This window comes from Struthio camelus, chromosome 1, assembly GCF_040807025.1.
Source record: "Struthio camelus isolate bStrCam1 chromosome 1, bStrCam1.hap1, whole genome shotgun sequence".
Taxonomy (NCBI): domain Eukaryota; kingdom Metazoa; phylum Chordata; class Aves; order Struthioniformes; family Struthionidae; genus Struthio; species Struthio camelus.
Genome location: NC_090942.1, coordinates 84,761,790 through 84,789,600, shown reverse-complemented (window position 1 = coordinate 84,789,600; position 27,811 = coordinate 84,761,790). Strand labels below are relative to the sequence as shown.

Below are 27,811 nucleotides of genomic sequence, written 5' to 3'. Positions count from 1 at the left end.
ACCACAGAAGCAGAGAGGGGTGTGGATTATTGCTGTATTGCACGATTTCTTTATAGAAACTGCTTTGGCTTGAAGTAGATCCACTAATCCAACCATATCCTTGCACAGGTAGTATCCAGCATGGCTTTAGGCAAGATATGCCAATGTATATTAAGGAGGGAGCTTTAATTTTGATATAAGTGCTGAAGCAGCAAAATACAATCAATCATTCACGATTTTAAATGTAAACATGAACACACACACACTTCAATAGTTAGTTTGTTTTTTGTAGTTGAAATCACTTTTATTTGTGAGGAACGTCACCCATGCTGCAGAGTTTCAAATAGGTCTTACCAAGGAAAGCGGAAGTTTCTCCTCCCCGTGTCCTGCAGTGAACAGGACTGGCACAGAAAAAAAAACAACTCATCACACCTGGGAGGTTTAGCACCAGCATCCAATAAAAAAAGCATTTGATTTCAATTTCAGTTCTTTGGTTGGGTTTTTTCCCTTTTCAGTTTGATACCAAAAGAAAAAATTGAAAAATTCAATGCTAGCGAAACAGTGAAATTCTTAACAAAAAAAAGCCCCCACAGTTGCTGTTGAAACTGGGGAGGTCGCTCTTTCTGAATCTCGCTCTCTTTCTCTCTTCATGCATCTATCTTGCAGGCGTTCCCTGGATCTCAGCTGCTGGTAAATTTTTTCTCTCAAGTTCCAATGTTTTGAATCTTTGCTTTCTCATCATTGTTGACTACTTATTGCTTGAATGTTTCTTTGGTGTTACGATTTTATTTGCATTTTAGGACACCTGTAGAAGAGCCAAATTACAACATGCAATTGACTTGAGGTTTCATTTCTATTGAGAAACAAACGTGAGAAACACTGGACTAGAGGACAAAGCTGTCTATCGGGTGGGATTTCAGATGAAGATGGAGTTACAACTGTAACTTACAGGATAAGCCAAGTCATGCTTATCCATCTACAAGTTAAGAGTACAGTATCCTCCTAAAGTAACACAGCACCAGCTCAATCAACAGATGCCAGTACTATATACCAGTTAGGAGCACCCCCTTAAAACAAATGAGACAGAAGAAGCAAAATCTTCTACAGACATTTACTTTGTGATGAATACAAAGAGGCAGAGAAGAGAAAAAAGCAGAACGGAAGCAGGAAATTCCTTAGGTTGTCTACACAGGACTCTCAGAAGCTATTTCAACTACCTATGCATAAGGGTATGTGGCCAGAGAGACAAGTCCTAGAAGCATACACAATGCTGCTTCAGCTGGAGAACAGGACCTATCTATATGACTTACCTGAGGGATGGTAAAGGTGCCTGGGGAGCCAGACATTACTCAGCACCACTCTGCTCAGTCACTTGTGCAGGATTTTCAGCAGGTGTTTCAGTCACCTTTGTCTGAGACACAATAAACCTACATTACAGACAAAGAATGACCTCCAGACCCTTTCTTTGTTCAGTAGTAGGGTCAGCATAACCCCAGGCTTTAAAATAATCTAAGGAAGATGAATTATCAGAAAATATTAACTACTGGGAATACAAAGTTTAAGTATTACATAGCAGATATTGGTACACTTTTTTCAAAACATCTCCAACATGGAGGGAACTACCTCAGTGGATATAGGATGAGAGAGTCTTTCCCTATTAAACCCCGTGTTTGCAAATAGTTCACTGAAACCAGCTGGTTTAAGCAGACCAGGAAACAGATCTGGAGCTTTCAGATCTGTCTCTTAGCTTGCAGACTGATGGTCAGGGGAAGTGGGAAAATACAACAGTTCCTGTTGCTTCAGAAATACTGGTTACAATCTGATCCCCACTTAAGAACTATCCAGAAGTTCTTCCCATCCCACTGCTGGTTAGTGTTCCATTTAAGGTAAGCTACTGGTTCTCAAATAAGTTCATAGGGAACAGGCAATGAAACCAACTACCTTCACCACAAGCACCTTGGACATAACCATCAGATTCTTCTAGTACACTAACAGTATACTCAGTAAAAAACCTCAAGGGGCAGAGGGTCTTGAACATTCATCCAATCAACATCAGCCCCAAACTCAGTCTCAGCCAGGAGCGTGCTTACCTCTTTCCCATCCTGAGTTGGGGCATTGGGTGGACGAGGTCGACGCCGGTAGTTATATGGGCGCCGATACCCACGGCGAAGTGGCTGCTGACTCACAGCACTGGCCTCATGCTGGTTCTCTTTGTTTTCAGCCTCTCCAGCCCCTGGGGCAGGGCGAGGACGTGGGGGCCCTCTGAAAAGGGGGAAAAAAAACATATAGCAGGTATATGTGAAGTTTGAGGTTTAAAACACAGTTACTTTGGCCCAGCCAAAGCCTCTCTAACCAACAAGTACCATCTTTTAACAATGCTGACTGCTAGCAAACCATGCCTTTGAAGTTTATCTGCCAAACAGTCAGAAGGGAAAGATCTATTTCACTAGGATAGACAAGCAGCCTGGGTCTCTCTCCACTGCTAGAACTGTATCAGCATACTCTGCTGCCAGTCCTACAATAAAAGGGCAGTTAGGTAATTTGAACTGCTGGCTAGGAGAGGAAAAAAAACAGTAGAGGTCACACAGAACAACTCTGCCAAATCAGCTTTAGATTAGCTATGCACCAGATCCAGCCCTATCCAGAGTTGAGTGGTGTGATCCCTGGGAACCCTTGTTCTACCATGAACCCATTCCCAGATCTCCCCTCCTCTCAGGGGACCGAAATGATGTTGCCCCTCCTTGGCCTTTTAAAAAAAAAAGAGAGGGTAATATGTATCTCAGTATTAATGAGGTCCAACTCTAAGATATCAAGTCCATCTTCCTGAGCTATGCAATAGCACACCATCCCACTTCCAACATAAGCACATTTTGTTCAGGAAGTGTCAAAACACAGCTGAAAGTGATGACAGTTATTGCCTACTGCCTAGTTCCTGTTAGCTGACTTAACTAATCCACAGCTGTTTAAATCCCAAAAGCCAATTTAGGTTTCACAAAAAAAAGCAAAAAAGCACTACTGTCACTGGATTTAGTGCATGTAAATGCACGCAATACCTATCTCAATTCCACATAAACTCATTATACTTGAAAATTGGATACATTCAGCCATGGTACCTCTTACAGGAAAAAGAGATACCAAAGTAAGTAAATTCCTTTTAGCCATGGGCAAACTATCCAATTTGCAGTTCACCTACATGACAGGTGCAAGAACTGAGATGTCTTGTTATACTTGGTGTGGTGCTATGCCTGACTAGCCAACTATGTGGTTTCTCAAAGATCTGTGCCTGGAAGCAGAACATCCACATAATGGAACACTGCATCCAAGCTGGAACCTGAGCTGGTGTCATGTGGTTTTATATTGCTGTACCTACACTAATGAAGACTTTCTGGAATTAAACATATTCGGCTCAGGCCCCAGCAAGCATCAGTATTATCCCAATTCCCACTATCCTAGTTACCAGAGCCAGCACAAGTGTTTACAGATAGAAAAGTTCAGAGCAGGAGCTGGAAAGCTCATGGTTCTTGATCCAGCCTCCAGAAGGAGGTTAACTTTATTGTGCATGGAATGTGCAGTCATCCACAATTACGTACAATCTTGTAATTCCTGTAAGATGTAGTGTCATCTTGTTCTTGCACTGGTATTTACCCCTTGCTGTTGGTTTTCAATTAACATGCATATGAAAAAATGGGGATTCTGTACATTTCACAGTTCATTTCTCCAAATTCAAACTTGGAGCTTGACTTCATAAGCTAGCTGGTATGAAAACAAGGACAAGAAGACGAAGAGCAAGTGAGGTGTGTAGTGAGTGGCAGACTGTGCAATACAATTTGTCTCCTTGAGAGGAGATGCCATGATACCAGTGAATACAATCCAGTGTTTTATCTCACTTGTTACTCATTCTCCAAGATAAACAAGTCACAAGAAGCCAGGAATCTGAATGATCTTTTCCACTTAAAGGCAGTTAATAAGAAGTGATGTTAACATCTCAAAAGGTATGACAGGCAGAGGCTAATTATTTCAGACTGTTTTGAACTGCAATGAGTTCTTAGGTCATGGAATTGTCCCCTCAGCGTGAAGGGTAGAGGCTTGACTGTTCATGTCAGAACTAGGACTGGAAAATAAAGAAAATGATCCTACATTAGCCAGTTTAACAAATAACTAACACAGACGACCCAGGAAGTTTCTGTGCACATCCCAATGGAAAGCACCAGTGTTCATGTGAAACCTAACTGATCTCTACTTCAGAATCTAAGAACAGCCTACTGTCTCTTCAAAAGTCCATTTAGCCCAGTTTTATGAATCCCTAGGGAAGAGTAACAACAGGGAAACATATGCAACACTTCCCTCAAGTCTCCCATAGCCTCCAACTATTTTCCACTCTGGGAATTTCCCAAGTCAGATACAGCTTGCCTATTTGGTAATACCATAACAGTGTTCTCTTCTAGCTTTTTGACCAGTCTCCCTCTAAACTCATGCAAACTTAACATCCCCAACATCTGGCAGCAAAAAGCTCCAGAAGTTTACTACCTGTTGTATGCATAACAACTTCCTTTGGTTTTTCAGCTTGTCTCCCACTTCATTCATTTGATGTCTCCTCTCCTGACTGCTCAGTAGCTTTCAGTCTTCACCCCTTTTTCCCCTTCAGTCATTTGATTAATTTTATTTTTGAGGGGAGCTCTCTAACCTCTTCAGCACCCATCCTTCTCCACAGCACTGGCAAGAGGAACTCCTGTAACACTTACACTTTATTACTCCCAAAACAAAGCCATTAGAAGCCCTCATGGAATGTAATACTGAAGTTTTAACTGCCAGTAAATCCCTCCACTAGCATAGGGTATTACAAAATTACTATAGTACTGCCCTATAATTTAATGGCCTATAAGAAACAAGACATGACTTCAGTTCTTCCTGAACAGTAAGTAGGCTTTCTTATGCACCTACAAGTGGCACTAGTGCTTAGAACAAAGCCTGGGCTGTGAGAGGCACATACCTGTATGTACCTGTATGTGACAAGGGACAGGGCTGGAGGCACACCTGCATGCAAGCCACTTAGTCCAGCACTGAGGCACAAACTGCTGGCTTCAGTCCACAGGGAGGGTTACAAAGCACACCTAGCCCCTGCAAATGCTGGTCCTACCTGTCCTAGGTCAAGTGGGATTTGGATTCAATGCTTGTCCAAGAAAAATGTGAGTGTTCAACTGGGAAGACATGGGACCTGCAATTCCTTTCAATACATTGCTTAATTTTAAAAAGTAACAGGATACAGATAATTCTTTCTTAATCTATTTCTGGCTGTGAGTAACATACAAACACATTAAAGAGCTTCTATCATGGTTTTCTTACTCCTGTGGTTCCCCTTTCTCCTAAAAAGGAAAATGCTTTGTACTGTACCTACCATCTGAAAATACATGAATGCGAGGGAATACAACTTCTGCTACTAATGAAACCTGTTCAGACCATATACATCCAAATGCAATGAGCAGCAAAGGAAATAGCACAAACCTGCGATAGCGTGGGCGATACGTAGGATTCCTATGGACTTGTTGATGAAGTTGTCCTTCTGTGACCCCATCCTTGAGTTCTCCTTCACCACCCTGCAACCAAACAAAATGGAAGACTGAGACAAAGAAAGCATAACCTTATTTCAGAGGCAGTACATTAACTATATAGCCCAATACCTGGATATCAGATTAAACAGAACAATAAGTCAGTACAAAAATGCAAGCATACCTAGTAAAAAAAAAAGTAGTAGATATTCAGAATGCTTTCTTTTTGGCACAGAGGAGAGTAGGAAAGAACACAAGCAAACGGTGCTGCTCTTATTCCTCATAACAACAGATAGCAAAGAAACTACCTGATGATCCTCCACCATTTCTCCAGCAAAGGGCAGAAACTTTACAGTTCTCTCTGATGCATACAAGAGAGCATTTCAAGCCACAGCATTGCACTGTAAGTGGCAAACATGCCACAGAAAGGCAGATACTAATCAGGACACGTCTGAATTTAGAAAGGTAACTGAAAGACATCATACTGAAATATTCTAGAGACCACTTTCTGGCCACTTATACACACACAAAAAAGGAATTTAGAGATGGAAAAAACTATACTACATTGCATCAAATACTCAGCTTCTTTACTCACTCAGCACTTTCAGCCTTTCAGAGATGCAGTGGTTATCTTTCTCCTTTGGCTGTTATCTGCATTTCAGTTGCTCTTTTACTGCCAGTCCTCAATAATGTCTGTTTTATAGCAAGTCATTGTGACTTATCATACTCCTTACATTTCCCTTTGAAAGAAATGATTTAACAAAGAATCAGGGAACAGAAGAGAGCCGTCTACATCTGATGCACCAATTCATTAGGAGAAAAAAAAGCTATTGCTTGTGATAATCTTCACTAGTTTACACTAAGTCTGGCAAATCGCCTTCCAATTCCACACAGCTATTTTAATCACCATCTCATTTTGCTCTATTTTAACATGCAATATCAGGATAACTGCATGGACAGTAAACTTTTCTTTAACAAGGAATTAACTAAAATAACAAGATGATAAACATCTGAGAACCTGCAGCACTCCAGGATTTCAATAAGAAATCTTGGGGAATGGAACAGAATTCCCTGTCAGATCTGCACAAAACACTAACAGATTAAAATTCCCTCCAAAAGCATTAGGATTTCAGATGCTCTTTGTGGCTTTCCAAGTTTCCTAAAAGCACAGAGATATGACCCAAAGACCTTTGATGTATTTCAGACTCTGTACCTACAAATAGCTATGCAACCTATTCTCAGCAGTATGACAAGGCCAGCTGCTGAGGTGAAAAGTGAAGAGAAATCAGAACAATATTAAAAACAAAACACATACATGAGAGAAAACAGCATATCAAATGATGTTAGTTATAAAACTGATCAAGATAGCTAAATATTCAAAGAAGCTCCCATTAAGTAGCTAGATAGTAATAACAGGTATCTTCTGAGAGCGTAAAGAATCATTTGAGGCCCAAAACCTAAAAGGAATGTTAAATTAAGTTTACAACAGCATAAACAGCATTTCCTGCATCTTCTATAGTATCATAAAAAGTCAACTAATACCTTACATAAGCATCTACCTATCACTGTCAACTGATTTGTGTATATTGGCCAAAGGTTAAGAGCTATGATTCCAGAATAAAACTATTATGCTATCAGAAATCACTAAGACAGATAGTTGGACCAGAAAACAGAACTTGAACACTGAGATGTTGTTTTACTGTACTGATAGTAAAACTGTTAGATGCATTTTTATTAGAAATGCTTCATTCATACTCTTAAAAGCACTACACCTCTAGAACGCACGTGATCCTGCTCACTAGACTTCTTCCACAAAGACCTTCCAACTCAATGTAACACCTAGGTTATCCTAAAAGACAACGAAATAAACTAGCCAGTTGCACTTCACATTTTCCTCTGAAGATGACCACAATAGATAGGTAGGCTGTAATTCCCCATGAAGATCTCGCAGACTTCTTTAAGCCAAAAGATACAACATCTCATTCCCCCTTATTTCCCCCAAATCCTCCAATAAAAAATATCTTTATTTAAGCATTTAAGCACTGTAACACCAGTAAACTTTTCTCTCCTTGCATCCTAATTTATTCCTTTGTTCTTAGATGTCTTCAGAACAGTCTCTAGTTTTTACATACTACTATTCATATCTACAGGTCTCTTTTTGTGGAAAATAGTGCAGTTCTCAAAACAAACTTGCCTACATTCTGTTTCACTGGCATAGAGGCTCCTTCTGTCAGTAACACACAGTATTTCATATGAGGGCATCACCAATTCTCAGTGTTATTCCATGATTTATCATCTATTATAATATTCTGATTACAGCTCCATAACATGTCTACCTCATCATAGACAGTTCAGTAAAGACCTCAGACTCTTTTCTTTGTGGATACAATTAAGATATTTGATATGAACAAATACTTCCACTTTTCACAGAACTTTCCATACAATCCAATGAAACTCCACTGAAGTTGGTTAAATATCTTCAATATTCCAAGGTTCTCCTCATTCTTGAGGAATTTACACGTGTTCAAAAACAGATACAGTAAGTTATGCCTACAGCACAGACATATTCAAGTTAGTGGCAAACAAAGCATAGCACTTGCCTGAAACTATGCCAAGTCATCACAGATAAATCAAATGTTGCTGGTTGGACTCCAATTGCCAAGTGTGGTCAATTAGAGGTTCTTGAAACTGTAAAGTCATCATGTCAAAAAGTAATCTCAACAAGTTACAGCTGAGTCTTACTTCCATTCATGAACTATAGCACTCACTTTTCTTCAGTAAATTGAGGATGGATGATGTAGCAGCTGAGCTCTGCAGCCTAGTACATCTTAAACCTAGCAGCCTTAGATAGACTGAAACCTCTTCCTTCAGGTGTGCAGCTATCACTCACCTATAGCTCCGTGAACATCCTTGAGACTCTGAAGTCCAAGAAAACTGTACCATTACCAACTCAAACCTAATAAGTTTCAGAAATGGAAATGCATCCTCAAATGAAGAGGCACAAGCTTTTACTACACACCTATGATGGAGATGACAAAAGTGATTTTGACCATTCCGAAAACATCACATATATACTGCTACGGCTCTAGGATATTGCAGCCTTCCTTCTCCCTTCATAGATGGGGAAAGGAGGGGGGAAAGAAGAGGCCTCATTAAAGAAAAAGGATATTAGAAACAGGCATCTTTCTAGATGCAGATCTGCAGTTGCAATCCCCAAAAGGAAACATTACTAGCTCCAGATAAGCATTCACTCTTCTTTCAACTGATCTGTCAAAGCTAGTACACAAGGGATGACAAGAATATTTGGATAAGTGTATTGAGTGGTCTCACTGACCTACAATAAGACAGCTTTGGGGACAGGCCCTGCACAACACTTCCTTTCTCCTCAGTTGGATGCAAAATTGAGAGAAAGTTCTCTCAAATCTTTCAGACGCAAAATATAACATCTATTATAGTGCTGTTCTCATATTCCACCCTTTCATGACAAATCCTCTCCAGTCCGCATGCCACAATCAGATGCGGACTCTTGCTAACTTAGCTACAGATGCAATTTCTGACACACCAATTGTGGCTGTTAAGTCTAAAAAAACATCTCCATCTGTTTTCTGCTCTTGATTACTCTAAACTTAATGTGTTGCTTTAAGATCTAATCCTGCCCATCAAGGATATCAGTCCCTTTGACTTTAAAGGATACCTAAAAGAAAGATCCTAGCAAGAGATAAAGCTTATTTGGTTGCAGAGCATATTTTTAAGTCCTGGTTCCTTACATCCCTAGCTTTTCATGCATCTGGCAGTATTTCCTCCACTGGTGTTGCCTTTAGTTGCCACATTAGCTCCCAGTTAGTATGACATTCTTGCAGGGTTAAGTTCCAGTACTCATTTCATCCAGCTTGCCTAAGAAAAAAAGATGCCACAACTAGCATGTGCAATAACACTGTGGCTAACCAGATTTAAAAGAACCATTAATACTTTGGGGCCCCAGGACAAAGGGACATTGAGGAACATTATGTTCCTTCCAGATAAGGTGGCTCTTCAGGGCTATAAACCTCAGTATAAGAGTGTACAACTGTATGAGTGCAGCAACAGAGCGTCAGTGGCACAGAGTCTAATTGGAGGCCTGTAGCTAGCGGTGTCCCCCAGGGGGCAGTCCTGGGTCCAGTCTTGTTCAACATATTCCTCAATGACCTGGAGGAAGGGACAGAGTGCACCCTCAGCAAGTTGGCTGCCGATACTAAACTGGGGGGAGAGGCTAACACGCCAGAAGACTGTGCTGCCTTTCAGAGGGACCTGGACAGGCTGGAGAGCTGGGCTGAGAGGACCCTCCTGAAGTTCAACAAAGGCAAGGGCAAGGTCCTGCACCTAGGCAGGAATAACCCCATGCACCAGTACAGGCTGGGGGCTGACCTGCTGGAAAGCAGCTCTGCAGAGAAGGACCAGGGGGTCCTGGTGGACAACAAGTTGACCATGAGGCAGCAGTGTGCCCTTGTGGCCAAGAAGGCCAATGGTCTCCTGGGGTGCATGAGGAAGAGTGTTGCCAAGCAGGTCGAGGGAGGTGATCCTGCCCCTCTCCTCAGCCCTGGGGAGGCCTCTCACCTGGAGTACTGTGTCCAGTTCTGGGCTCCCCAGTACACGAGAGACATGGCACTCCTGGAGAGAGTCCAGCAGAGGGCTACAAAGATGATGAGGGGACTGGAGCATCTCTCCTCTGAAGAAAGTCTGAGAGAGCTGGGCCTGTTCAGCCTGGAGAAGAGAAGACTGAAGGGGGATCTCAATGTGTACAAGTATCTGAAGGGGGAGTGTCGAGAGGATGGGGCCAGTCTTTTCTCCGTGGTGCCCAGCAACAGGACAAGAGGCAACGGGCATAAACTGAACCACAGCACGTTCCATCTGAACCTGAGGAAAAAAGCTTCTTCACTGTGAGGGTGACAGAGCACTGGAACAGGTTGCCCAGAGAGGTGGTGGAGTCTCCTTCGCTGGAGATATTCAAAACCCGCCTGGACGCGATCCTGGGCAATATGCTCTAGAGGACCCTGCTGGAGCAGGGAGGTTGGACTAGATGATCTCCAGAGGTCCCTTCCAACCTCAACCATGGAGTGATTCTGTGAACAGCTCTTTCTGGATCTGTCATGACTGGAAAAGCCAATGGTATTGGTGCTGAGGTTCATGAAAACTCCTCCTGTACTACAGGACATGAATAGAGCTGAGACCAAAAGTATAAGCAAAAGCCTTTTGCTGAAGACAGACGAGGGAGAAGGATCCAATTAGCCATTCAGCAGCACATTCTAGTACCCAGTTCCCAGCACACACCAGCATTCTCAGGGATTTGAGGAGAATGCAGAAACTCAGTGAAGTTTAATGGGAGAAGATACATGAGGTATCAGCCACTAAACCCTTGTTCCTCATCTTTGTTCTCCTCAGGTGTTTCTTACCATTAAGAGACATCTACATCTGATTAACTCACCATAGACTCTCTCTAGAGACAAACTAAAGAGCACAACTCATCTGGCCTGTTTTAAACAGCTCTCAGAAGGGTTGAGCTGCATACCAAAAATGCTTATTTCTGTCCATTGACTGATAAGGAAAAATACATCACCTAGCTCATACGCAGATAACGTTTGGTCAGATGTATACAGGGTAGGCTGCGAACATTCTAATTCATGGCATTCTACTAGACTCCTGTAGAATCAGTAATATATTTGCTTTCAGAAGAGCAGAGATATGCTGCTTTTCTAGATAGCTGCTGAATACCACTGCTGATAGCCTAAAGCAGAGCAAGTGGTGCTTGGATCCCTCCCACTCCTCTTTCACAAGCAGTTTTCTTCAATGAAAGCAGCGAGAAGCAAGTAAGCAGACAAAACATCTGAAAGGACTCTTTAGTCTTTGTGTTTTGTCCAGATTAAGAATTGTGACTGCAGCAAAAGAACACTGTCACCCTGAATGGATTTTAACCATCAGCATCTACTGAAAGTGCAAGAGTGGGTCACAAGCCAAGAAAATCCTGGTGTGCACTGAAGAAAATTTCTTAATATAGGTTACCAGGTTATCACTAGCCAACTAAGTGAGATTCTCAACTGGGCATTCACACATAAGGGAAATTTAAGGGAAATTACACAGGTTGCAGGTGTGAAGGCCAACAACCTTGGATGAAGTGACCATGAGATGGGAGAGTAAGATCCTGACAGAAGTGAACACCACAAGTAGCGTAGCAGAAGACTGAAGACTTCAAGAGTGGAGTTTGGCTTGTCAGGGAACTAATAGGTGGGAGGGTAAGAGGGTCTGGCAGGGCTGGTCAGTCTTCAAGGACAGCTAGCTCAGAACACAAATATGCAAGAAACCAAGCAGGCATAGCAGATGGGCAGCTTTGGCTGCACAGATAACTCCATGTTTGAGCTCAAACATGAGGAGTTAGTATCACTTGAGCAAAATCTACACATATAAGTCTATGGGACCAGAGAAGATGCATTCAAGAGTGCTGAAGGAGCTGGCCAATGTCACTGTGGCCATTATCAGCTGTGACCATTTCAAAGATATCAGGGAAGTCCTCAGTTACTGAGATGAGACAAACTTCATGCCTATCTGCAAGAAGGGTGAGAGGGAAGATCCAGTCAGCCTAAGCTCAGTCCCTTTGGAACTCAGGGACCTATAACTCAGGAGGCTTCCATAAGGATATGTACTGTTTAGCTATTTCCAAATGCAGTTAAGGCAACTGAAAACAGTTAACATGAATTTACCAAATGCAAATAATCCTGATAACACTCATTGCCTTCTATGAAGGCTGGCTCTGCTGAACAGGAGGGAGCAGGTGATGGCATTCACCTCAACTTTAGCAAGTCTCCCATAGCATCCTTGAGCTCAAATTCAGATATGAACTGGATGAGCAGACTACAAAGTGAACAGAAAATTGGTTGGAGTGGGTTCAAAGGGTCAACAATTTGAAGTTTATCTGGTGGCGTGTTAAAAGTGACTTCCTGTGGGGATGGTACTGTACAATCTTCAGCAACCTTGATGATGGGACAGACTTCATGCTGAACAGATGCTTACAGATGACAAGAAATCTGAGGGTGCAGTCAGTGAATTGGTGGACAAGCCTCACATTCAGAGGGACTTCAACAAGCTGAAGGAATAACCTAACAAACCTCACGAGCAGTCAGAAAAAGTGAACATCCAGATTAAGATTTTTTTTGTAAGTGATCCTTTGCAAGTTTTGAAGGTTGCAGTTCTCCCAGAATCAAGCAGTATGTTTTAGGTCACCAAAAAAGATGAATTCAGAAGATAATCTGATACCAGTCACACAATTACAATCTGGTACCCAAATCAGATGAAGTTGGGAACTCTCAGATGTATGAGCAAGCCAAAGGGTAACAGTACAATATTGGAATTTGTCCCCTGCTGTACATCTTCAAGTATTTGGATCCAAGCATGAAGTAGTACCACAGAGAGGCCAGGTTTTCTTAGCTGCAGGAATTTACACTAGACAACCAAAAGAACATGTCCCAATGTGAATACCCTGAGACTAAGTGTCTCCTGTGTCCAAAAGTGAGTTTCACATTATCACTCTTCAGGCAGAAGGAAGCAACTGCTTTCCATACTCAGTAGTACATAGGTGTGTACAAGCCTGATATGTCTGCTCATTTTAAACCTAAAGTGACTTCAAGCCAATACCAATAACATCAACCAAAGTGTTCACTAGCAATAAAGTTAACTAAGGGAAATTCTAGTCTCAAGAGAGAAAAGAAACAGTGCCAATACTGGAACATAGCTGATGACCTAACAGATGGGATCAGAAACATCAAAACATCTGAAGCTGCAAAGTCACTGTAAAAGCAAGAAGCACTCAGTAACAAAGCATCAGAAACCAGCACCAGCACTTCCAGCCGTTGGAGAACGCTTCCGAAAGAACCTCACATAATTGAGGCTCTGTGGTGTTTCAGAAGGATTAAAAGAAAAGATCTTGTGATAGCTAGTATAAATGGCTAGGCTTTAAGGACAGATTTGACAATACTTTGTTTGCCTCCTTGCTGTTAGTTCTGTAGAATAAGCTGAAAAGAGAGGTATGTTGCTTGTGTAGAGACTGACAACAGGCTCTCATATTGGATTACTCATATGTTCCTGCAAGTGACGATCACAGACTCACCTATAAACAAAAAGATACTGCCAAGCCTGTAGTAGGCTCTAGTTTCTTGAACTGTTCCAGGGACCAATGCAGCACAAGCATGATGTAGGGCTGCAGTTCTAGCAGTTACCATCCACACCTTAAGTACTTCTCCCTATGCAAAAGCTTGTAGGGAAGCCATTTAGGAAAGCTTGGAGATGTGTACAGTGGTATGTGGCGAGCTTAAGCCAAAAAGTGCATTATCTTTATGATATACAGCTGTGGAGGAGGCCTAAAGGGACAATACTTACATGGAGGTTGCAATTGGTTGGTCATAGCTACCATGCTTAAATGCAAAAAACACTGAACATTTAACAAATCAGATTTTCTAAGCAATCCTTCCCAATTATGGCTATATTACTAAGGTAATATAGATACTTCCCTTTGCTTCAGGTGAAAGTGAACACTTAGGTGTCTCAATCCTTTGTGTTTAATCGCCTCAGTGAACAGACACCTTAACATCCAAGAAGATGCTTTAGCACTTTTCTAGAAAGATATACCAAGGAAGGGCCTACAGGACACCCAGTATTAGAAATGTCAGTACCAACATCAATGATGCACCGGAGGAAGGCAGTGCATTGCTGAAGAACACCACTCACACCTTAGTTAAGTATGGACAGCTTATCACATTCCAGTGGTGGTGAATCTTCCTCACATGAAGGAAGATGGCTGAGGAGGCAGGATGACTGTCACTAAGAAACAATTAAACTTACACTACGAGGTGGTCCACGGCGTCGGCCATAACAACCACGTCGATAGCGGCGCCGGTCCGCAGCATAGCGGCTGCCTTCTACAGGGACTCCATCTGGACCAGTGACATTAGCTGCTTCTGCCCCCTAAAAGGCCAAAAAAAGTCAGTAAACCGGGGGGGGGAGGGGGTGAGGAGCAGGGGAGGAGAGAAAGACCAGGTATAGGGAGAAGGGAAAGGAAGACAAGGAAATGGGAAGTTTGTTTGTGCAAGTATAACATTAGTTCCAAGCTCCAGAGATTTCTTCCTCTCAAGCTACAAAAGCATCTCTATTCTCAATCCCATAACCTGAGAGCCTCGTCACTAGCTCTCAAAAAATAAGGATGAGAAAAGCAACAGATTAAAGATAGAAGATCCAAAAAGCAACACTCTCAGAAAGAGTTGGAGAAAGTGGAAATGGTGCCTATCAGGTCTGCAAACTTGAAGGTTGGCCAGGCTCCAAGACAAAAAATTATTCGGGGCAACTTATGCATCATTTCAAGCATGCAGGCTGCCCAATAATCCTTAACTGCTCTCTCAAGTAATAATTACAGATTCTAGAAGTAATAAGGTGTAGTTAAAGCAAGAGTTGAGACATATCTAGAAACATTTCTTAACTTTAGAGTACTGATTTTCCAGAGAAAAGCTGTATGAATGCCACCCGCTCCAGAGCTACTTCAGCACAGTAGACAAAACTATTAGCTACACACAGAAGGCTCTATGTTAGAAGGCCCTGAGAGTGGTGTTAACTCTATTGGACTACACCTCCATAATTCTCTTACCTTCTCTCCCTCGACCACATCAAATTCTACAGTTTCTCCATCACCAACACTGCGTAGATATTTCCGTGGGTTGTTCTTCTTTATTGCTGTCTTTAAAGAAGATATAGGAAAAAGTATTAGTTTTCAACTTATTAATTCATGGCCCTCTAGATGAGGGAAGGACAGTATTTTTCTGCTATGATAAACTTCGCACAGACAAGTCACCACACCAAAATACAATACACAAGTGTCCCCCATTCCCTAGCCCTTCCTTACTCAGCCAACATTTATTCCTTTCTCAATACTTATGAGGTTACAAACCAGTTGTCCCAGGTGCCCCTCTCTCACACCTACTTAATATGTGGATCATTTCACATGTTTGTATGAATAGAGTTCACATTGATTGTTTGACCTCCTGCAAGCAGTATCAAGGCAGTTCCAGCTGCAAGCGTGACCCATGGCTTCACAATCATTAAAGACCTGTAAACCATCTACAGAGAACTTACAACCAGGAGCACATTTACAGAAGATGCATTAACTATGAGGTATCATAGCAACTCATAACAACTAGAGAAGAAAAACTGCTATAACTTTAGTGTAACAGAAAGAAGCATTTTACCTAAGTACTGTAAGGCAGACCCCAAAAAGTTAGGTGACTCCCTAAGGCAGGCAGAAGAATAGTACCAGAAGAGAGTCTCAATCTTTAGTCATCTCTTCTAGAAGGAAACCCAAAAATAACATTAACACCACAGGTTAGGATCAAAACCAGTTGAAAACCCCCTCAGACTCACAGGAACACTCATACTTCCTAGAGCGGTTTTCAACCTGTGAACTACAGATCCCTTTCTCTCTGTTGAGTACTTCTAGGATTCTACAAAAGGCAGTTAGCAAAACAAGCCTATTATCAGTTCATTATGCAAGGGTTCACAAACTAAAAAGGCTGAAAAGAAAATAAGTAATCCATTGTGCAGGTCAATCTGAGAGCCAGCTTTTTCCTGTTTTGATTATTAAACACTGATCCACTTTCAGAGTCTCCTGATACAGGTGTATTTAGTTAGCACACAGGACATGGATGCACAAGATCCAGTAGACAGATACATGCACAAAATACAATGCATAAATCCAGCTTAAGAAACGACAATTGTGGAATTTGACAGTTCCAGGAAAACAGGCAGAAGGAAGATAATTTGATTTGCTGCCAATACATGGCACTTACATTCATTCATTGAAGCAACAATAGTCCAAAAATATTTACCATCAAAGTAGTGCTTGAAACTTCCTTCAGTTTAGAGCTGAGCTTGATCAGTTTAGGGAAGGTACTTTCCTGTTGCTGCCCCTTTTGTGTTTGAGGCAATAATCCAGCATGTTCTTTTAGCCCTCTATGTATGCCATTCCCTGTATCCAGCAGGGCTGCCAAATGATTCAAGGAAAAATGCAAAAGCTGTGCATAGCACTGCTATCAAAGCAAAAACAACCCCAGAATTTTTTCATGCAGGAAGAGAATGAGCTGCTCAAGTGAACTCCTTTGGGAAAGGCTTCAGCAAGCAAAGACTCCCACCTTCAGCCAAGGTTTTGCTTTTACTTCATTCGCTTTCTGTTGATCTGTTAGTAACTGTCCCATTTCTAACACCAGCTAGAAGTGGCAGCTTTTCCACAAATGCTATTCACTAAATCTAAAGTGAAGGTAACAATTTTAAGAGTTTAATTATTTTACTACCATTTATATTGGGACAATTGAAAAGCCTCTGGACTCTCATGGTCTACATATGGCACAAATGTCAACAAGCTATGTTCCAAAATCTTTCTTCTTCCTCGTATAGCAGGGGGGGAACCTTATTAGATTTCCTTTCAGCAGAGGGTGTATTGAAGATTAAAGCTCCTTAAACAACCTCCAAGCAGAGTAATGGAAGATAGTTTGAATAGGGCTTAACATGCAGTGTTCAAAATTTATGGATAGAGACTTCAAATTTCAGATTTGCAGTTGAATAACCTGCCAATAGGCTATGGAGCCCACCACACAATAGGCTGGGGTTTGTCTCATAAAAATCAAACAGAAGCAATTTTGAGTAAATCCTAGAATTCAGAGCATGAACTGTAAGAGTTTAATACTTCTTCAGCTGCAGGTAAACATTGCTGAAATAAGCCTCTAATAAGCCTATGCGCTTAGCTTGATGAAGACCTTACCTCTGTATATGCAGAGGGGAGGGAGCACTATGCTCTCTGTTACTGTTCACCAGCACAGGGCAGGCTCCAGCTTCTCTCATTCAGCAGATAGATGTTTTGTGTTACCAGACAGCCCTAAGAATTAGGGCACAGCCTTTCCTTTCCCCAGGGGACACTGATGCATAGATAGTGATGGGAGACTGCAGAGTTAGTTCAGTACTCCGCTCTGCTGAGTTCTTCCCATACCTTCATGACAGAACCCCACCACATCCATGTCCAGTGCTGTCACAGCAGTGGCCAAGATTTCTAACACATTACTGGTGCACCTCTAGCAGGCTGTGTTATAAACACTGCACATGATGAATGCAACCAAGAAAAACCTGTGCAACAGAGATCAATTTCCCCTCACTGCCTGTTGACTCAAACTATGCCTAACTCAGTTAGGCTTCCCTAGCTCCCTATGTACTTTTAAAGGTGTTAAATTGTAAGGCACCCACACAAACACCCCCAACCCTGTCAGATTAATTGACACAGTACCCTAGACAGCATCTTGCACAAACCAACTCAGCAAGTACACAAACAAGATGAAGCCACTGTTGCTGTTTCTCCCCAGCAAGACAAAGGGTGAATTCAAAGCATCCATGCATGTCCTAAAGAGAAAAGCATTTTAATCTGTGCTCTGTTTATAAATAGCACCCAATAGCCGCACATGGAGCATTAACCCTTATTCCCATCGTGAGATCTGCCTGTTCCCTTCCTGCTGGGGGAGGGTGTCTCTCCTCAACTAGGTCAGCTTCGCTCTGAAAGTATTAGCTGGGCAATCTGGCCCCTCCCCCGCGGCCCCAGAACGGGGGGAGGGGCGGAGCCCGCCCACCAGAGCACGTCACTAATAGCGTCACTAACAGCTGAGAGCGAGCCAGCACGGAGCAGGATGTTTGCCCACACAAGGGATTTGCCTCTTATGCCACCGGTCCCTGCCCAGCTCACAGAGCAGGCCTCAACCAGGAGCCGGGCCACAAGCTCTCCCAGTGCCCCGAAGCTACAGAGCAACGGCCAGGCCACCTGTGCCCACCAGCTCCCACTTGGCCCCTGTAACAAGGATCTCCTCCCAGTGCCAGAGTTTAGTCAGAGCTGTGACAAGGCTGATTCTCCCTCCATGCAGCTTTCCATCACCATTTGTGTGACCACTCTGTCACATGCAGAAGAGCTTGAGATGGAATAGTTTAGGAACACTAACTGCAGCTGACAGATTATATCCAAAATCTGCTTTGCTATGTAGAACCCATGGTCAAGTTTGATCAGATGCCAATTTGCATGGGAGGCAGTATTTCTGAAATCACGACAGTGTTTTGCCCAGTGCTCACTCCCATGGAATTTCAGCTGCAGAAGATGAGAAATCAGTTGCTACATCCCATTCCCCTCCCCAGTTTACATGTGGGTAGAGTTATTGGCACAGGTGAATGTAACCTAAGTACAAAATAGCATATATGGTACTAGTTTGCTGCAGGTCTTCACTGTTTGGAGCCTTCACAGCCAGTGCTCCCAAGTAGAAAAACACTGACCCACACCACCTCATTACACAGCAGAACAGTCATTTTCCAGCATATCTTCTCAGGGATCTCTCGAGGACACCTTGTTTTTCTTCAAGGTAACTTCACTGTGCTGTCTATCCAGAAGGTATTTCAGCTACCAAACCCCTTCCCAACTCCCTCCAGATATACTTCCATCAGGTTGTAGATTCAGCCCCTTTATCAGGGTGCACACAGCACATGGTCATTAAGGAAGGAGAAGTGACTGTCAGGTATCTGCAGATACTTCACATTGAGGACTCTTGCTTTCAGGGCACCAAATGAGCCTGGAGTGCACACTTCCTGACATCTTAACTTCCTGACATCCTCAGTCATTCAGGGCACTAGTCCTGCTCCTTCAGCTTCAAGCATTTTAGAAATAATGGGTCTAAATACCTTCACCCAAAGAAACAGTGTCACATGCAATCAAGTTTAGTTGCAGTAGCTTCATTACTAGCTCTTCAAGTTTATCAGCATGTTTAAGATGACATGTGCACTTCTCAACAACTTGAGTTTCCTGCTTACATCTGATGTAAATACTGTCACTAACACCACAGAGAAAGCTCATGCTTCTAAGGATCACACATGAGCCCTGCAGACCTTTTATATGGGACAAGCTCCAAGGGCAGTATTTCATTTTCTGGTGAAGTCTCAGATGCTGCACACCAAGATCTTAAGCCAGCATGCAGACAGCATCTTCTCTTCCTTTCAGCTATCTATATCATGAGTCTCAGGTCACAGAGAGGCTCAGAACAGCCTGACAGCTCAAGGAAAGTTAATGACAGGCTGCACAGGAGCTTCTCTGTACTTGGCCACACTTGGCACATAGCCTTTCTCTCCTTCTTCCTAACAGCAGCTGTCTCATATGCAGCAACAGCTGATGGCAGCCCAGTCTGGTAAAGAGCCAGACTAGATCACTTTCTCTCCAATACCAGGAAGGGCAGATAGAACAGACCTACAAGTGAAAACAGTGGGAAGAAATAGAAGATGGAGGAGGAGTGTGAAGAAATGTGTGCATAGGTTGCAGGGAGGGGGGAGAGGGGGTGAAGACAGACAAGGAGAAGCAACAAATAGCAAGGAATTTACAAAATAGAAGTCAAATCCTTCTGTGTTCAAATCTGAGCAGACAACAGAAAAAAACATGAAAGTTTATAATACTTATCTCCTTCAATTATAACATCAGAGAAGAAAAAGATCCCTTCAATTTTCTCCCTGAAAGGCTTCCAATACTATTTCTTGTCACATTAGGATTTTAATGAGTACATGATCATTCAAGATATTCAAGTTGGGGTGGTTGTTCCAGAAGTTACACAAAAAAGTGTAATGCACTTTGTAAGTACAGTTACAGCTCTTACCTGATGAACAAACACATCTTCTTTGGTATCATTTCTGTGAAAGAGCAAGTGAGAAGTCATAAGAGTTTAGACTAACAGACTTAAATAGAAATCCCTGACTTCATGAGTAAAACCTCCCTTCCCCCAGCCTGTAGTACATCCCCTGGATGCCATACATTCTGTATAAGTCTATGCTATCAAGACCCTGCAGTGAATTTCCAGGGTCACATGCTTGAGAGCAAAAAGGATTCCCCACTCTTCAGAATGGGTGGTCCCTACAATCTGTGGGCAAACATTCAAGATGCAGTTTTGACACAGTAATAATTGACAGTAGTAATTGGACTGCTTGCCTTTTACTACCTCCATACACACCCTACCCCCCCCACCCCCAAATCCAAACTTCCACAAAACCTGTAACCTGAGCTTCCAGCATGACCCAGAGGTCAATCAAAACTATCAACAGGTCTGGCCACAGCTGTTAGAGCTCTCCTTTCAGTGAAACCCAAAGCAACACTGCTTAAGATGTCCTATGAATGTCCATTGGAACAGGAGCCCAGACACAACCAAATGATTGGGTTGTATAGATTGCATGCAGAAGCTTGAGTCTCAAGGCATAAGGATTGGTCAGAAAGTTTGATTCTATGTTCCCATAGAGCAGAAGCAGCCTAGACATTTGTCTGTTCAATCCAATTCTTCCTCTGCAGAAAGAATAGGTGGGTCAGAAAGCTCATGAAGACAGTAAATCAGAAATTGACTGCATTGTTGCCAAACTAAAGTCTACTGCTCTGTTAGTACAACTAATAGAAGTTATACATCATAGCACTTGAAGTGATAGTCTTGAGCTGGATAGGAAAGACTCAAAAGTATTTCTTCCCAATTCAAGCTGTTCTAACTTCACACAATACTGGACAGCAGTCTCCAGACACTGGGATTAATACTGCATCAGAACTGGCTTCAGCTGCCATGAAACAGGGCTCTTCTATCCTATTCTACAGTGTCCAAGTTACCCAAATTAACTGCTAAGTGACAGTTAAAGACTTGCAGGACAAAAAAAGTTAAGTATCTCTACTGCAAGAGAGATGTTCACCACGTAGGAACTTCATTTTTCATGAACACTTGTGTCCTTTAAAACCCCTCAACCCTGTAGATATTCCAGCCTTAGAAGTCAAAAGCACACCCAAATTGTTGGAGAAAACAAGACCTAAGTTCAAGGCTGGCATATGACAAATAACACTTACCAAAGCTATGTATGCATATATATATATATATAAACCCCGTAACTGGAAGTTTGTGAAGCCAGGTCCAGAAAAATCTTCAGTTAAATAGTAGTGGAGAATTTTACTGTGTATTTAGAGTGGTTTATTTCAACTAATCAGTTAGCACACAAACTTTTATTAGAGTGCTTCCCCTCATCCTCCAACCTTATTCCCAGCTTTAAGAAGCCAGGTGGACATGAGATTTCATAAAACTTGTTCTCATGTTTACTCATGCTACACTCCTACTAATAGACTAGGTTTGCTATGTGTTTAAACCTTTTTCTTCCTCCCCTCCACTCTTTTGGGGGAGGGGGGCGCGCACAGGAAGGGGTAGGGGTGCAAGGGTAGAAAGGAAGGAAAGGGGAACTAGTCTCAAGACATCTGAATACTTTTAACATCTGGTCAAACCTAGCAGTCATTTTATGAACTTCTTTTAGGTCTCAGCAGTTCTCACAGAGACCTAAGGCATGGCATGTTATCTGTACATGCATCTGTTTTAATGCAGTATAAATATGACCATCAATTTAAACGTACCTGTTGATAAAGCCATATCCGTTTCTGACATTGAACCACTTCACAGTGCCAAGAACTTTAGTGGCTGAAAAGAAAAAGGTTAAGTTACTCTAAAACATGGGGAAGCACAAGAACATTACAAAAATTTTTTTATACCTGTACATAAAGTCAGACAGATCAGTTCTGTTCCCTTCACACTCAAGGTATACTTTCATCTGCATTTCAGGTTATACTATGTAGCAGCAGGACACAGAACAGAACCACAGAATGGTTGAGGTTGGAAGGGACCTCTGGAGATCATCTAGTCCAACCTCCCTGCTCCAGCAGGGTCCTCTAGAGCACATTACCCAGGATTGTGTCCAGACAGCTTTTGAACATCTCCAGGAAAGGAGACTCCACAGCCTCTCTAGGCAACCTGTTCCAGTGCTCTGTCACCCTCACAGTGAAGAAGTTTTTCCTCATGCTCAGATGGAGCTTCCCATGTTTCAGTTTGGGCCCGTTTCCTCTCACCCAATCACTGGGCATCACTCAAAAAAAAAAACCTGGCACCATCCTCTTTATACCCTTCCTTCAGATACTTGCACATATTGATCAGATCAGCCTGGAGAAGAGAAAGCTCAGGGAAGAGGCCCAGATCTCTCAGCATCTCCTCATATGAGAGGCTGCAGTCCCTTAATCATCTTCATAGCCCTTTGCTGGGCTCACTCCAGGAGCTCCATGTCTCTTGTATTAGGGAGCCCAGAACTGGACACACTACTCCAGATGTGGCCTCACCAGGGCTGAGTAGAGGGGGGAAGAATCACCTCCCTTGACCTGCTGGCAATGCTCTTCCTAATGCACTGCAGGATACCACTGGCCTTCTTTGCCACAAGGGCACATTAAGCAGCTGAGGAAGAGAAAGTTAAGCTAAAGTGCTAAGAAGTTATCATGCAGCATCTAGAATAAACTCCAGCTGTGTTTTCAGAATTGGCCATTCATCCCTCCACTATTCTGTTTAACCTCAGAGATCAAAAATTAAGCTGAATCCCCTCCCCCACTGCCATTCAGTAGTTCTAATTTGGAAGCCAGACATTAAAGAGAGCTGAAAAAGGCCATTTAGAACCCCCTTTCACTTGGGCAACCATGTTTCCTTCCTAGGACAAGGAAACAATCATGTAAACACCATGCCCTTCAAGTGAAGGGGTAGAAGAGCCTAATTTTTGATGCAAACTTTCTTGCATTACTGTCATCCTCACTAACCAAACAAGAGCCCAACAAGTGTTACTCTGTTTCTAATAGGTATCCTCAATGATTCATCAGCTATGAAAGTGAACAACTATTTTCTGAGGCTTATAGGATCAAGACAAGCTCCTGTTCCTCACATAACACCCAACCAGCATCTGGTATACAAGCCATACCACAGTGTCATACAGGATGTGGTGAAACCTGTTCCTCCAACATATAGGTACATGTGGGAGGAACCCAACAGTGATGGAAGTAGCTCAACCCCTCCTTCCCTCTCAGCAACTGGGTGGAGGCCACTAACTTCCATTTGCCAAACCTGTAGGAAAGGGAGAATTTGGGGCTCTATTTTAACATATGTATCTATTACACAGCATGACCACAACCATCTGTTGCAATCTATGTAGTATTTAACTAAAGGGTCTAGCCAGCCACAGAAGACCATTTGCTTAAATTATTTTTTTTTGGGGGGGGGGGAGGGGGGGAAAGCAGGGAGGAGAGAAGGGCAGATAACACAAGGCACAGTGCAAGGGGAGGAGAATCTGGGGAATCTCCAACTCAGATCTCCCTAAGCCAGGCAAGGAGCATATACTGCTAAGTATATCTGTATCTGCTCTACACCTGCATTCTTCCTTAGGCTTTGGCTCCACACAGTGTGGCCATCCTTATACTTCAGCCATATAAAAGTTAAGAATACTCAATACACAGCCAAAACAGCAGCATTTGCCAGTTGTATTTTTGCCATGGACTACTGAAAGCAGTAACAGGCCACTTCTCATCACACTTCTAGAAGTAAAGACTTCAGCTTTCTTGAACAGGCTTCTCTAGCAGGAAATGTTTACACTGTTAGAACAAGAACCACTTAAGACTAGGATAGTTATTAGCTGGAGCCATTTTCTCCAATACAACATCCACTCCCACCCCACTCCCTGTTTAGTGCCACAGAGATGAAAAACCCCAAGTTCCACTGCCTAGCATTGATTCAGCAGCAATCACTGTGGGAGGAGTGCCAGTGACCACACAGGTTTTAGCCTAATTTTCTAAGAAGAAAGACTAATACCACCAATTCCTCCACCATCCTTCCCCTCCCCTTCAAACAGCTATTGAAGCCATTGGCCTATTTCAGTTAGATTAGGAGATGATGAGAAGCCTAAGAAGTCTTAGGAAGAACTCCCCGAGGAGTTAGAAAACCAGTGAAAGGAAAGGTGATCAAAACTCACTATACAAGGCCAGTTGGCTGCCGATAGATGGAAATCTGCATACACAGCTTCAGAACTAGCTAGAGCAACACTGTTCCTCACACACAAGCTGTCAGAGATCATAGGGAAGTTTCCAGTGTAGTCCTCAAGACAGCACATTGGGGGAGATACCATTCTGTATTTGTACCAGTCTTATTCTCTCCCTTAAGTATTACTGTGAGGGGAAATGTGTCTCACACAATAGTACTATAGCAAACATCCATGTGACTACAGTATAGCCATTGTTCAGCCTGAACTGTCATAGTGGGGAGACCAGGCAGAGCAGGACAAGCCCAGAGGAAGCAAAAAACCAATTTTAATAAGAATTCAAAGAAAGCAGTTGAAGTGATGAGCCCTGCCCTACTAGGAAGGGACAGAAACCACATATTTCCACAAGGCACTGTGGCAGCTATTAATGGAAGTAATCAGTGATTCCCACTTATGCAGAAGTAGCCTTAGTTTCACCAATTTCAGAAAGGAAAACCAAAGTTTTCTCTGACCAAACACAGAAGAAAGCTGACTAGCCTTTATCCCTGCTCCTAGAAGTCAGATATTCAAGATGAGCTAAGCAAAGCATCAGAACTTGCTTCTAATGGGATGTTTAGAAAAGGAGACTTAAATGTACATAATTACAAGACCATTAACAGGGAAACTTGAGATGGACTTGAATGCAAGTTTGTTTTCAACTAGCATCATCAATAACCACCTTCTCAAATTCTCTCTGAAAAACCTGGTCTAGCAATAAGGCCAGTTTGCAAAACTATCAGCATAGAATAATTTGGACTAGAACAGGAAAGGCACCTGTGCAGAGCAGGAAAGGCACCTGTGCTTTCAGTTTTTTTTTTTTTTGAATTGAAAGCAATAGCAAGAGTCTTAAGTGAGCCTGACAGGTGAACTGAATAAAGAACAATAGCACAGATTAGCTAGCCATGGTAAGGTAAAAAAACTAGCCAGGTGTACCAACAGCTGCAGATGTGACTTATATTCCAATTACGGACAACTAGACAGCAGAATAAGGGAAAGTAGATAAGTGATAGTTTCTAGTTTCTGCTTTGCTAGAACCCTTCCTACCTCAGCTCCAGAGGAATTTTTACCTGCTCCTGTTTTTGCTGTAGACAGACCTCAAATCTTTCTCTTCAGGAGTTAAGATCTGTCTTTCCTTAGTGAGGTTCAGGGCTCTGCACTAGTAGTCAGCCTCACCTTTGTGATAACCTCTTAAAACTATGCAGTTATAAGTAGTAGATCCCTATTTCCACTACAAGAACTTCACTGTAAACTGAAGTCTTGTCCTTTCCAAGGAACTGATCCTGTTTAATCACAAAGGGAACTAGCTATCCACTGGGCTTGAGTATAGAGGTAGCAACTCAACATTCAGTTTACATCTTTGCTATTGATAAAGCAAAAACTTAAGAAGGGGAAACACACTCACCACCAACCCACTAGAGTCACTCTAAGAGCACTTAGCATACTTTACGGGTAGGGAAGCTGAACAAAGATATTAAATCTTTAAGAGAGCTGGACTCTCGATTGCACATGCTGTTTACCAGCAGCCACTACCAAGGCAGGACCCGCCCGAGCTTCATCAGCCACCACAGCAGATGCGTCGCCTACGCCACACCCCTCACGTCGCTCGCCCCGCGGCCTGGGGTCCCGCGCGGACGCGAGCCGGGAGCCGCGAGCGGTGTCAACAGCTACCCAACATGGCTGCTGCGGGCTCGCCCTCCGCGCAGTCCGTGGGGAGGCTCCAGCGGCCCGGCCCGACCCTCGCCGCTGCCCAGAGCGCCCGGAGGCTGCCGCGCCCCCGGGCTGCTTCCCCAGGCGCCGGCGAGAGCCGCCCGCCGCGCCGGGGCACCACCGAGCAGCGCCTCCCAGGCCTCCGCGTCGGGGCCCCCGCAGCCGGCGCCCTGCCCCGTCCAACTCCACGCCGCGCTGGCGTCCCGACAGGGCGCCACTCCGTGGGCGGCTCCCCCTGGCTGCGAGGGGGAGGCGCGGCCACCTCCCGAGAGCAGCGTGACTCACGGCCCCGGACAGGCCGGGCGCCGGGTGGGCGCCGCCACCCGCCCCGGGAGGGCAGCGCGCCCCCAAGCCGCACCGCGCTGCCTCCGAGGGCGGCGCCGCCGCCGCCACGTGCCACCCTCCGCAAGTACCCGGTCCCAGGGAAAGTTGGGCGCGGGGCCTGCCCGGCACTCACCGAGCACTTTCTTCTCTGTCTCCGCGGCAGCGGTGGTGGCGGCAGCGGCGCCGGGGGCCGGCTCCGCACTCGCTCCGCCCGGCGCGGCAGCGCTGACGGGACTCTTGGGCTTGGTGTCGGCGGGCGGCGACGCGGGGGCTGCGGCCGGGGCGGCGGCGGTCAGGACGGGCGGCGCGGCGGGGGGCGCTGGGCTGGCGGTGCTGGTCTCGGCCGCCTCGCTCATGGTGCCGGGTGGGTCGGTGCACGGCGCTCGTTGATGTCTCTCGGGCCCCGCGCTGGGTCTTACTGCCCCCAAAATGGCCCCGCCGAAGTTTTAACGCAGTCAGCAGGGGCCGGCGCGGGGACTCGCGCCGCCTCATTAGCATTTAAAGGGGCCGCGGCGCGGTAGCGCACCCGCCCTGGCGGCGGGACAGCAGGGCCCCGCGGACGGGGTAGGGAGGGCGTGCGCGGAGCGACCTCTGCCCGCCGTGTCCCAGGGCGCGCGTGGGGAGGCTGGTGGCCGCACGCGTGGCAATGTGTGCAGTAGCGCGCGCATATGCGGGCGCGCCTGGGTGCGTTTGTGCCTGCGTGCTTATGTGAAGAAATACATGCGTGTGTGCGTGAGTTTCCAGGAGTGTGTGTACGTGCGCGTGAGCGCGCGTGGGGACCGGCCTGCGTGTGCGCGCCCGTCTGCGGGACGGGGCGGTGCGGAAATCGCTGTGTCTGCGTGTGCCGGCACATCCGCGCACGCACACACTAATACCTGCGTACACACAAGCGCGCGGGGGAGGCTCGCGTGTTCGTGGATAGAGCTGCGCGCGACTGTATGTGCTAGCCGTGCGTCGGAGTGTGCGCCTGCGTGGAAAGCACGTATGCGTGTGCTCGAGGTGGGGGGAATGTGCGTGCGGGGGCGTATACGTGCGGCGCATAGTTGGGGGGAGAACATGCGTGTCTGGAGCGTGGGTATTCTCCGTGCGTGCGTGCGAGCGCCCTGCCGTCCCCCGTGTGCACGGCCTCGCGATGCCCCCGGCTTCCTGCCTCTCTGCGGCGGGCCCCGGGCCCGGCCCGGCCCGGCCCGGCCCGGCCCGGCCCGGCCCGCCGAGAACGCCGCGGGGCCGAGCGGGCCGCGGGCAGGCGGGGCTGTGGGGCGCGGCGCGGCGCGGCGGGGGGGAAGCGCGCCCCT

General features: G+C 44.6%; 1 protein-coding gene across 1 annotated transcript; it reads right to left on the bottom strand.

The window, feature by feature from the left end:
- Positions 1-253: 253 nt before the first annotated feature.
- On the bottom strand, positions 254-27,188 carry YBX3 (Y-box binding protein 3). Its single transcript, XM_068954603.1, has 9 exons — positions 26,650-27,188; positions 22,021-22,084; positions 20,252-20,285; positions 15,187-15,276; positions 14,391-14,513; positions 5,482-5,573; positions 2,070-2,241; positions 1,290-1,390; positions 254-784 (listed from the first exon to the last, which is right to left on the bottom strand). The coding sequence occupies exons 1-8, from the start codon at positions 26,870-26,872 to the stop codon at positions 1,325-1,327; spliced, it is 864 nt and encodes a 287-aa protein (XP_068810704.1). The 5' UTR covers positions 26,873-27,188; the 3' UTR covers positions 254-784; positions 1,290-1,324.
- Between the last annotated feature and the right edge of the window lie 623 nt (positions 27,189-27,811).